This window comes from Chiroxiphia lanceolata, chromosome 1, assembly GCF_009829145.1.
Source record: "Chiroxiphia lanceolata isolate bChiLan1 chromosome 1, bChiLan1.pri, whole genome shotgun sequence".
Taxonomy (NCBI): Eukaryota; Metazoa; Chordata; class Aves; order Passeriformes; family Pipridae; genus Chiroxiphia; species Chiroxiphia lanceolata.
In genome coordinates this window covers 18,946,434-18,959,219 of record NC_045637.1, presented here as the reverse complement: position 1 = coordinate 18,959,219, position 12,786 = coordinate 18,946,434, and the positions used below count along the sequence as shown (strand labels likewise).

Below are 12,786 nucleotides of genomic sequence, written 5' to 3'. Positions count from 1 at the left end.
AAATTTGACAGTTTTTACAGTACTCTTTCTACTCTGCTTAACTTTTTGTAGAAGTACAGTTGGCAGCTCATTCAAGATGTCTGCATTTGTATCTGATGGAGAAGTAGAATAATTTAACAGCTGGCTGCCTTTTTTGTCAGGAGTTCACTCTAACATGCTGCGGTGCTAACATGGGATATTATTGTCATTGGAAACACCTGTGCTCCTTACATGATATTACAAGCACCTATGTTTGAGTTGCAAGTCATGCCCCTTGTTTGAACTTCTTGAAGTTTTTAATAACTCTGACATGCTGTAAAGTACCTGCTTTGGTGCCCTTCTGCTGCTGCTCTTTGCAACGAGATACCTCCCACCTGGTACCAGCTTCGTGGAAATCGTCACACTTATGCATATGATCAGCTAAGAATGCCAAGGAATGCTCATAGGAAACCAACAAATTATAATTTGAGTTAAAAGGCTTAAAATGGACAAATATATGAACAGCCAAGCTAATCAAGTTCTACAAGAACAGTCTTAAAAGATGATCTAAATATTTGCTACTGTGCAATATGTCTACACAGTAAATTGATGTGTACAACATAAGGTTAAAGTGTCAAACTTGAAGGTGCTGTGTAAGGCTGTATAAACTCAGCCCTCCTTTGAACTCCAATAGCCTTCTACTTGATTCACACTGTATAAAGATACACAAACTGATAAACTCTCACATTAAATGGCAAAGATGATGTAAAATAGTAATTCATTGGAGAACACTTTAGATTATACTTTTGGGGTCCCTTCAAAATCTGAAGTGCTAGTTTAAAAATCTGGACTATGTTAGTTTATATACATAAAATAAATGTGTTTAAGAGAGAGGACTTTCTGCATAAAGGCATAAAAGAGCCCCTTCAGAAACCAAACATACGGTGCAGTATTTTGTCCATCATCATTAATACTGCTTCTATGCTTGATCATTTGGTGCAGAATGTTATACTGACAGAGTTACAGTACTGAGATACCCCCATGATATTGCATGGGGGTAATTTTAGGCTAATTCATTCCTAAGACTGTGCCCAGAAAATTATTTATATCTATCCATTTTAATGGGTACAATACCATGTAAAACCAATGCATAATAGGGATGCGCTGTTCATCATGAGCAGTTCCTGCTTTCTATTACTCTTTTCCTTTGCTCAAATTCCCACTCCTTTACCAAACATTATCTGCAATAAGTTTTGTAGTTCTTCAGAATGAACCTGGAATTCAAAGTGTTCAAAAGGAAGTTCTTCGCATTCACCTCTGAGGTGCAAAGCAAAATGTACTACAGGAATCAGTGGTGTCCAAACTTTCCAATCAGAAATAAAATGATCTCAAGTTATCTCAGAAAGCTCTAAAAAGACAGAAAATAAAAAAAAAGTCCAAACCACGCAACAATAAATGAATTTAAAAAAGCAGTAGCTCTTTTCTACCATTCCCCTTCTTCTGCGCTGCTCATGAGAGGTAAAGATGCAGACGTATCTAGAAGCTCTCTATGAAGGACTTTCACAGCACAACCTAAAAAATCAGTGCAGCTGACTCTAGCCTAGCTCTGACACTGGCAGCCACGCAATCAAGTGAGAGCAGCTGGGGAGATTGTTCCTTCACATATTCTCTCTTAGTACTCCCCCTTCACTCCTGTAGCCGTCTGGTTCAAGGTAATTAAATTAAATCTGGCTTTCAGCAGAGTACTGGAAGCTGCTGCATTTATGAATTGAGCAATGACCCATTACAGAGTTACTGTGAGCCCTTCTGTAATAATTAGACAGGAATAAACCATAAAAGGGAATGAGTCCCTCAAGTTAGCACTCTTGAGCTATGCATCCATATAGCAAATCACAGTTCTTCATTCTAAACATAGTATCTCATGATCTGAAAACATTATATCTGCACAGCACCATGCCAGACCCAATAAATGCTGTCTCTCAGTAGAGGTCATTAACTCCTGCACAGCACTACGCTCATTTTTAAACTTCCTGTTTCTTGAGCTACCTTATGCAGCATCAGCTTGGGAGCTCTGAACTACACATCACTGTAGAATTGCACCTTCTGTGTCTGATTTTAAAATGCATTGGAATATCAGTGAACCAGCACATGTGGATAGGCTTTACCTTCTACTGTTGGCTAACAAAGCTATTAATTAGAACCCACATGTCCCTATGTGATTTTTTCCTGTCTAAAGAGCCAAAGAACAGGAAGAAGCCATAACTCTTTCTCAGATTCCTTCCTCTCTCCTCCTCTTTCCTGTATTCTTTACCCTCTTCATTTGCCCCCTCTGGCTGTAGGATAGGAGTAAATAACTTCTGCTGAATTCAGCCTGAATCCATGAGGCTCCTGTCTTAGGCGACCTTAGATTGCCACAGAGCATTGAAAATTATTCTCTAGAATAAGATAGCTATTATTAAGGGTACAGACGGGTCATCACAAACAAGTTACAGCAGTGTAATGAGTTCTTACCTCAACAGCCAAGCAGCTCTAATCAGCTGCATCTACACTGTTAGCCTACTGCAAGTGGAAGGGTGAAGTATACTGAGATAATTTAATTTACATTGGTACTGTACAAGGAGTGTGACCATGGTTACTTACACCAAAGCAAGTGAGCTAATCAGTGACATCAGGACTGGAGTCAGCCTGGGCTGCAGTGATCATGCACTGATGGAGTTCGTAGTCCTGAGGGATATTAGTCAGGCAAAGAGTAAAGTTGGGACCCTGAATTTTAGGAAAGCAAAATTCCAGCTGGTCAAGAAACTAGTCAATAGGACCCCCTGGGAAACTGCCCTCAGGGACAAGAGAGTACAACAGAGCTGGCAGAACTTCAGGGATGCCTTCCATAGAGCAGAGGAGCAGGTGTAAGAAATCAGGAAAGGAAGGTAAGGACCGGCATGGCCGACTCAAGACCCGCTGGTCAAACTAAAGGGCAAGAAGGGAACACACAGGCAATGGCAGCAGGGCCAAGTATACTGGGAAGAATATAGGGACTCTGTCTAGTTATGTAGAGACGGGGTCAGGAAGGCCAAGGTGCAGCTGGAGCTGAACTTGGCAAAGGATGCAAAAAGTAACAAGAACATATTCTACAGGTATGTCAGTCAGAAAATGAAGGTCAAAGAAAGTGTATTTCCCTGATGAGCAAAACTGACAAAATTGGTAACAACAGATGAGGAGAAGGCTAAGTATTCAACAACTTTTTTGCCTCAGCCTTCACTGGCAATCTCTCTTCTCACACTGCTTGAGTGAATGGACTCAATTTGGGTGAGCAAAGTCCATCCCACCACGAAAGATCAGGAACCTGAATATATATAAGCCTATGGGACCTGATAAGATGCACCTCAGAGCCCTGAGGGAACTGGCTGATGTACTTGCCAAGTCCCTCTCCATGATCTTAAGCAACCATGGCAGTCAGATGAAGTACCAGGTGACTGGGAAAATGGAAATACTGTATCCATACTGAAAAAGTGTAGAAAGGAGAATCTTCGGAAATACAGACCTGCCAGTCTCATCCCTGTGCCAGGGAAGATCCTGGAACAGTCAGGCTGTGGCCCTTGTATCAATGTTGCAAAAACAAATAATTTCTGAAAAGCCTAATAGGGTTTTATTACTTAAGAAGAGACTTCTGTGCAAGAAAAGTCCTACTGAATCCTTAAAAAAATTAGGGAGGCTGATTGCTCTCTAGTCATGTCACATCTGAAGCAGATGGCTCTCCAGACTTGCCATACTCAGGCTTGTGGTTTGGGAGAGGATATGCACAGAACTGTGCCTTACTGACTGATCCTAAGGGAAGAAAATATAATCTTAGACAGGTGAGTATTTTCTGTTTTCTCTGCTGTGACTGAAGTGCTGACACTATAGTGTACAAAAATAGCTGTTTTGTCAAGAATCAGAAGTGAGCATGTATATGGTTTTTCCTCCTACAAGTGGATTGTAGTTTCAGAAGGAGCAAAAGACAAAGAACCAACAGGACTTACTTCATAAGGGCACGTACAATAAAATTTGTCAAGTACCTTTTATGGACAAATTCAATCTGTGCACTTGGATCAGCTACAGCTCTTTTCAGTATTTGTATTTCCATGTGGATTAGCAGCTGGCTCTCCTTCAGTATTTTTAAACAGCCCTGAATTGTATAACTGCCATGGGACTGTTCTAACTCATACTCTGATCATTTACGAGGATTTACACTCTGGTACACTCAGTTATTCATTAAAAACAGATAACTCCCATAGGAGACACTGCATCACACAATACTCATGCTACTTCTGAAATATGGTGTACTTAAGGAAACACACATGTTGAAAGTACTTATCTGGTCTAAGATATAATAATGGCAATAAATAAATTGTGCATACAACCTTTTAATGATTTGAAAAGCTATGGAAAAGTCTTCCCAAGAAAACAGTTCCTATTACTTTAATTAAAAAGGAGGATTGAAGAACAATTTATATCCAAAAGGAAGGAAAAAATACACTTGAGTTGGCTCTTCTGCACTGCCAGTAATTCCCTCATAAACCTTTGAAAATAAGTTTAAAATGTATCCTGTCAATATGATAAAACAATACATAAATTTCCAGAGGCTGAATTGTCCTGATAGGGTACATAGAGGTAAAACCATGCACTCATGTATACACAGTCCATTATAAGATACACTTTGGGCAGCAGTACTAAAGAAGGAAAACTGAAACAGTAATCAGACGACAACGATGCTTTTCTACAAAAGTGTTTTGCTAATGCCATGAAAGGTACCCTCTTAAAGGTCACTTTAGACAGATTTTATTTCTAGTTTATGCATTTTTAAATTCTGCTTCAGTCAAAGAGAATGAAGTGTCTTAAAAGCTTTAAAAATGTGAGCCATTAGTTAAAAAAGCAAACCAAAACCACACTTCATTACAAGAGCACTCCAAGGAAATTTAGGCTATTTATATTTATCCAAGCTAAGTTACAGGTTTAAATATAAGTAATGTATTATTTCACCATATTCACACAAACCCACAAATATTAATAACTTTAGTTGTAACACATAGTTACATTTATCCAGACAAAAACAGCAAAAAAGTTTTGTAGGAGTACTGTGACTTAATAAAAAGCTGCCTCAATTCCCATGCAAAATCAACCGTACCATTTTCAAGGAAAATACAAACCCAAACGCTGGGTTACCTAAATTACCAAAATCTCAGAAGGGTTATTTTCAGTTAGTGTTGATATTTTTTCAGAGCATTTAACTGCTTAGCCACTTATTTTAACTGACCTGATTTCAAACACGTAGAAAAAGGAGGAGGATGAGTCAACAGCCATATCTTGTTCACAGAGCTTTAAGAGCCACCTCGATCATCAAGCAATGTAAGGTAATGTAATCTAGTAACATCAAAGAGGAGACACATCTGCATGTCCAACATCTGCATGTTGGTCCTTGATCGATAGCAGTTGGTTTCAGAATTAAACATAACTGCTCCTCGAACCGATGTTCAAGCTTAGATGGCTTACAAAAACTATTTCTAACTATTTTTCAAATATGAGCCTAATTGGATTGCATTTTCCCTTTGGAAAATAACTATGGAATGGATTGCTCCCAAAAACATAACAGAAAAATAACAGCTGTTTTTCAAAATCCCACTAAGTTTACACTTGATCTCATTTTAATGAATATTAATCAAATGCACATGTAAGAGAGTTATTTGCTCTCTCAGTTCAAAAAAAGAAAAGAAATATGCAAAGGAAATATTAGTCTAGGTTCTTTGTTTCTAAGAAAAAGATTATAGAAAATATATTTTAATGCAGAAAAGAAAAATCAGAGTTTCTTGATTTGAGTTATTTTGTAGTATGCTAACAGGTGAGAGGTACACTTCTGTTTGCAAATCTAAGAGGCATCAGGTATAGAAGTGCTCCAATACAGGTACGTGCATGCATGCACATCTAACTGTCAATGAATGCAAATGTCATGAAAACATAACCACAAATTTCCTGTGCATTTCTATATTTTCCACTTTGAAACAAATGAAAACAACATCATTTTTTCCTATAATTTGAAAATTATTGTCTCAGAAATAAGCATATGAAGAGGAATAGAACTATGAAAAGAAAGGGAAAATATTTAATGTCTGAGAATTGTCAGAGTAAAAGCTAATCCTGATTTTCTCAGGATTTTTGAGTGGGAAGCTGACTAGATGACCTTCTGTGGTCCTTTTCAACCTGAAACTACTTATGATTAGATTTTCACTGTTTTTATTATTACCAAACAGAATCGGGAACATTTGCAGTCTTTTTAGAAGCTGGTACAAACTTACTGACTATTGATGATATAACTGTAGCTCTTGCCTATGTGCCTTAATTAAAATATGTCGTCTATTTGCAGGCTCTTTCACTGCAATGAGCAGTATTATGTGTTTCGTTTTCTTCAGGCTCTAGATTTCCTTTACAATTAGTTTTTAAATGCTGCAGTCCCTTCTGAATGTGATCAGCTAAAGAATAGAAAAAGACCCACATTTTAATACTCACAGCACAACATTCTCTGTACGAAGCAGATGTTGACAATCCAGACAAGCAGAATCTGCGGCTGACAAAAGCCTGTTTCCTGAACAAACGTACTAACAAGCATGCCAGGCTCTGAGGGTTAAGCCACACTATAAAACAGTTCTTGTTTCCTGGAAAGCCTCCAAACTACATTGGACTATTATCTTGTCCTTTCTTGCTCCCACTTACTAGCTCCTTCACGAAATGTGCAGAATGGCCATCAACTAAAATACTCACAAAAATATTTTTTCATTACCATTGCTTTTCCAACCTGCACTGTGCACCTAGTGTTGTCGGTGGAGTTACTTCTTGCAAACTGATGCTGAAGAGGGTTTTCCTTCTTTCCTTCAAAAGCTTTGATTCATGCTTTGTAACTGAAAATTATGGGTTATATTTTCAGGCAAGCTAAGGCCAAGCCTTCTTGGCCAGAGTGTAGTTGGCATGCACAAAGTGCACCAAGGAGGCAAGCTGGCTTGGTGATCCCAGTATTCTGGCAAAGCCAGTACTCAGTGGAGCTACACTTAATGCAGTTTCTACCTGTCTGGTGAGCACAAAAAAAGCTACTGCAAACTTAACAGAGAGCTGCAGTAGGCAATGACAGTATACTGTTGTAAAGTCTATGTACTACAGTCTTATATAAAATACTGGAAAGTCTTGTACACCCTAAATTTTAGTAATACAGTGGTAAATAATATTCCAATGTCTTCAAGATTCATTAAATACTAACTGAAGCAGTAAGTCTTGTATGTAAATCTTGGCATCTTCCCCAAAGCCACAATGCTTTGTGTTTGTTACCATCCCTCTTCAGATCATGCATCAACTTATAATCTTTTCTAAGTAGGATCATTTTCATTTATCTCTAACTTGACACATACATTTATGTCATGACTTAACTAACAACAGAATGAAATCCTCAGTTTATTAAAAATGTCCACAAATTAGACTGGACTTTTCTTTAAGGCTTAAAAAGTCATAGCAACTCTAAAATACAGTTCTATAGCTGCATCTCTACAGTTCTTCTGCTGGATTTCAGTGTTTTCTTAGACTGCCATGGTGCATTAACTCAAAATAGAGGCACATTGTGCTATAGATCTTTTAGATCCCATGCATGATTTTGAATTTAGAAGTGTGCAGCATTCAACCAAAGACAATTAAGTGAATAGGTCAAATAATAACACATAAATTAAGAAATCAGCACTTCAAACTAAGCTGATTAAGGCTAATTTCAGAAATGCATGAAAAAACAGTTAGCTTTATATTCAAAACATTACACATACTCTGCATATAATTTCAACAAAAATAAAAAAGGCCAAATAAAGAGATCTCAGTACTATAACAACCACAGTAAAGACTTGTTTTGTTCCTATTCCCTAGAACCAGTCATTCCAGCTTCTCTCTAATTAGGAGCAGAAGCTATCAGAAATTTTGCAAAGCCAAAACGGCATGAACACTCTTCTTTCAGCCTAAACCCACAGCACATTCTGTCATTCAGACACAGAATCATTCAGGTCCTCAGTCCAAACACCTGTTCTCAATAGGATCAAGACCATTCAGACCAGTTTGTCCAGGGTTTGTCGAGTCAAGTCTTGGAAACTTCCAAGGGTGGTGCCTACACAGTCTACTGGTCCAATCTAGCCAAGTACCTGACTGTCCTCACGGAGGAGGCAACAATTCTTGCTGTTCCTGGACCAACCTCTGCCACTTAGGCTATCTGTTCTTATCGCAACATAACATGACCAAGAGGAGACAGACAAAAAAGGGGTTATGTTTACTGCGACCCACCTAGAGAAAGCCCCACCTAGGGAAAGCCCTAGCCTTGACTCTCAAAAGGCAGACAGTGTTTGTAGGTATCATGTGTTGAGACAGACTACAAGTACAATGTATATAAATGAAGGTCTAAGAAGAGTCCTGGCTTACAAACTTTTCAGCACTGGGTACAGTGCAGATGTATCAAAAAACTCAAAAGAATGTGATCAACTGCCTGACGACAAAGATTATTCATTGAGTTCTGGTGCTACATTTATTTTGACCTTTTTTATTTTTTCATTTCACTCTTATGAAGAAAAGATTCATTTAGCAGAATGGAACCTCAGGAAATGCAACGAAGACCAAAGTCCTGCACCTGGGAAGGAAGTACTCCCTGAAAAAATATGGGCTGGATATTGACTGGCTGAGGAGCAGCTCTGCTGGGAAGGAATCTGAGGGGTCCCAATGAAACTTGAGCTAAACGTGAGTCAGTTTTGCGCCCTGTCAGCGGTGATCACTTCCTTCAATCTGCTGACCTGACAACACAGCCTGACAGCAGATTAAGGAAAGTGATCATCTCCCTTTATTTAACCTCCATCAAACTAGATCTAGAATACCATATGGAGCTTTTAGTCCCACAGTTCAAGAAAGATATTGATAGAGTTTGGCATAGCATCACCAACATGGGTGGGAGCTGGAGCGCTTGCTCTGTGAAGAGAGACTGAAGGAACTGGGTTTGTTGAGCCTGGGGAACAGAGGGCTTTGGTGAGCTAGAAGGATTTGGCGGTGCTGGTGGATGAGAGGCTGGACATGAGCCAGCACTGTGTGTTTGCAAAAGTAATAGAGTTTGGCATAGAGTAATGTTCATGTAGCAGACAGCTTGAAGAAGTGCAGTCTGATGGAAAACTAAAAGAAATAGCTGCTTTGCTTGCTTGTGTAATACTTAATAAGAAAAATGAGAGCAACCTACAGGTTCTCCAAATGTACAAACAAAAGAGGAGCAATTACTGAGGTGAACATGAGGAACATAAAAATAGGAGATAAAAATAAAATATTTATAGCAAATATATGGGAAAAATCAAGACAGCAAGATTAATCAGTCTATTGAACATTTCTGCCTGCTGACTTCCACATCGCTTAACACAATCACTCTTTTTAAAAAATTCTGGCTTTCTCTCTTTTTGAGCTAAAGAGAAGAAAACTCCTTGCCAGGAAGGACCGGCATGGGTAGGAGGTGGTCTGAATGATCCAAATCTCCTTTCTCTAAATCTAACCTCTCATAGTATGAGTCATGTTACACTCAAACCACAAGGTAACATACATAACAGACACACAAATGTGACATTTCCGTATCGTAATAACAGTTAAATCAATTACTACTGAGAATAAGAAAATATCACTAACAAATGTGAAATCAGTAGGGCTGTTTTGCTGCTGGCTTCAGTAGGAAAGAAGTGAAATCATCTTTCACTTGCATTCCAGCATGTATCTCTGGATATACTGGGAATTACTGGGAAAGGGATAAAGAATTCATCATCGACTAGAGCTGTACCACAGCCATACAGCCAGATGCGTAACAACTGAAGTACTTAGTAGGAACACAGAATTTAATTCACCTCCTACTGCAAAGATGTGGACCAAAAATAGTAACTGTAAAATGTACAGAAGTAGAAAGCATGTGACAAAAGCACTTTATTTGACCCTATTTTACCAAAAATATCCTTACTTCCTGTGCTCAGTTTAATCCATCACAATCTACAACCATCTTAGCTCTATAATCCAATACTTATTCTCCACATTTGTGTGAGTTTCTGTATTGAGAACATTAAGATGAAAGGATTTATTAAGAGCCTCTCAACTGACATTTACAGGGATCATGGTTCTTCAGCCTCCCAGCAGTGCTATCCTTACATTTTTTTCTCTTATTTCCTCAGTTTAAAAGTTCAATTACAAAATTCCTAACATTAGGAAAATACCATATCTTTTTCAAGACACAGAATCTCTTCCTTAGCAATCAGGACCTGCTTCATTTGAGCTTCTATGTAACCAGTGTCTCTGCCTCCCACCACGTCACAGTGATCAAATAAGCAACAAAACATTTTGTGTGTCTAATGGGGCAACCTGCTAACTAAAATGTGATAAAGGAATGGGATCTCAGACCAGCCTTATATATATAGCAATTAAAACATACTACAAAGGAATTTTACAGAGGGCAATCTCTGTCGCTTCCTCACCTGCAGAGATAATGAGGTCTGGGGAAGACATACCCTAGGCACTTAAAACACCACTAACACACTCACTCCCAGAAGTTTCTTAGGAGAGGGAAGGGAGTTTACACCTGGGCAGTGTTTTATACGATGGTATGGAAGTGGTTAAGCATCAGCATTCAGTGTGGAGAGTTTAAACCTGCAGTTTTGTACATATTTATTTTTATCTCTGAAAACACATGCAGGGGATTCCACACCACGGGAGGAGAGGACTGTACTCTTTAGGATTTACTAGAGCCCATGAAAGAGTACTACAAGCCTTTCACACTGAATTTGTATTTGCAGCAACAATGGTCCTGATACACAGTGAAAAAAAATGCAGAGATTTGATCAAAGATCTTGATACAGACTAGGCAATAAATATCCTAACTCTTAGGAAAGCCACTGTGCCTTTTAAAAGATAAATTTGAGATGTAAATCTTCAAGCAGTGACCTGAATTGCTGGACAAAAGAATTTGAAATAGTCTAAGAGAATCTGCCACAAAAAGGTATGAACATTCAACGGCTCCAAATTTACACAGTTATATGAGCATGCTACAGTATCCACAAATACTAGGGTTCACTTAAGCACACTTCTCAAATTATTTAAAACAATTTGAATAATTTGTGTGCTAACTAAATTATCAAGACTAAACCCACATTTCTGCTTGCCAGGGGAGGCAGAGTGCATAATAGACTGTTAACCTGGATAACAGAGAATCAACTTCATATTCTCTTCCAGATTGTGTCAGGGTCCTAGAGACAAAAATGAAGCTTGCACAGATTTAATCTGTAAGCTAAAACTTTATGTATAATATACACACGTACTGGTGGACAGAATGTTCAAGCCAAGACAGACATCTTAAACAATCCCAAAACACAAAACAAACTTATTTATGTACCTTTTCTAAGACCGTTTCTGGTTTATTTTATTCATCAGGTTATGGTTTTTCTCAAGATCTTCAACCCTTTATTCCTTTTTTATTTGTCTGATCTCACAGTTGACCCAGCTAGCAGCAGGAGATTGGACTAGAGACCTCTTGGAGTCCATTCAAGCCTGCATCTTTCTTTAAGCCTACGATTCCAAAAGGAATGGCATCCTTATCACCTGTTGATCACCCACCTCTCCTACAAATTTTGAAACCTGTTTAAGTGTTCAGGATGCACAGCTGAAAACACTTCAAATAAAAATCAAACAAAAACCCCCTACCAGTGATGTGTCTCCACTTTGGGGTCTAAAAAACTGAACACAAATTTGAAACTCAATTTCCTTTTTCAAATCAGCATCATCACCTAAGTTTTAGAACACCATGATAAAGAAATTTGAGTATGTATTTTATTTACTTGTGATAATTGCCATAAACTGGTCTCATGCTGAAAATCTTAGTAGCTATCACAGTTCTCCTTGTATCACATCTACCATAGTTTGGCCCCAACCTACAATGTTCAAAATAAATAACATATTCCAGCTAATAGTTGCAGCTAAGAATGCCATGTGCAACTAACTTCTTTTAATTTACTCATCACACCAGCAGTGGGTGTGCCACTTGCAGAGAGGTTTACAATTCTCATCTTTCCTGCCATATGCAGAACAGTTATTCCACTATCAGTACAGTTTTCATGCGGAAGCTCAAATTGCCACCTGTTATGGTTCTTCCATGAGGTACCTCTTTGAAAAAGCCTTGGTACCACACCAGGAAAAGCACAGTTTCACAGTCTCCTGAGGGACTGGTCACTCCCACACTGAGCATTTTCCTGAAGTCTTGCTATACAGACTAGGACTGAAGTAGTATTGCTGCCTTTCAGCCTTGGCTGGCAGAACAGAGACAATTTCCTGTTTAGCTGGGATGAAATAGCTCTTTTTTCAAGTTAGAAATAGGATTTAATTTGAGGAAAGCTCACAAAGATTTTTGTGGACTACGCTTACCTCCTGGACAATGCCTCATGGCCATTTTACACCGTCTGGACTCCGCAATGGTTGGGCACGGGATTGTGTCTTTCGCTGGCTTCTTCACAATTTGTCTTGTTCTCGTTTCCAAGCCCCACTTAAATCCACATGTTTTGTTATTTCTGCTGCAAGTTCCCCACTCGCTCCACTGACCCACTTCACAGCCTTCTGACAAAGCAAAAGAAAAAAGTAATTCTTCTGGTTTGTTTGGGTTTTTTGTTTTTTTCTTTTTGTTTTTTAATTACATCGTATACTGTTAGGAAGCAATACTTGAAACTTTTACTGCTAACAGGCAAGAATTAGAAACAAAATTAAAATCTTTTACAGAACCTGGAA

The 12,786-nt window shown here is 38.5% G+C and overlaps 1 protein-coding gene across 3 annotated transcripts in view; it reads right to left on the bottom strand.

Annotated features, from left to right (window-relative positions):
• Positions 1-12,786, bottom strand: part of RSPO2 (R-spondin 2) — a 102,815-nt gene that overhangs the window by 26,576 nt on the left and 63,453 nt on the right. For 2 of the 3 annotated variants that reach the window (XM_032713666.1, XM_032713658.1), the window contains one exon: positions 12,430-12,618. In XM_032713666.1, the coding sequence (XP_032569557.1) occupies positions 12,430-12,618 (189 nt within the window). The remainder of the gene's footprint in view (positions 1-12,429; positions 12,619-12,786) is intronic. The other variant, XM_032713674.1, reaches the window with a different exon arrangement.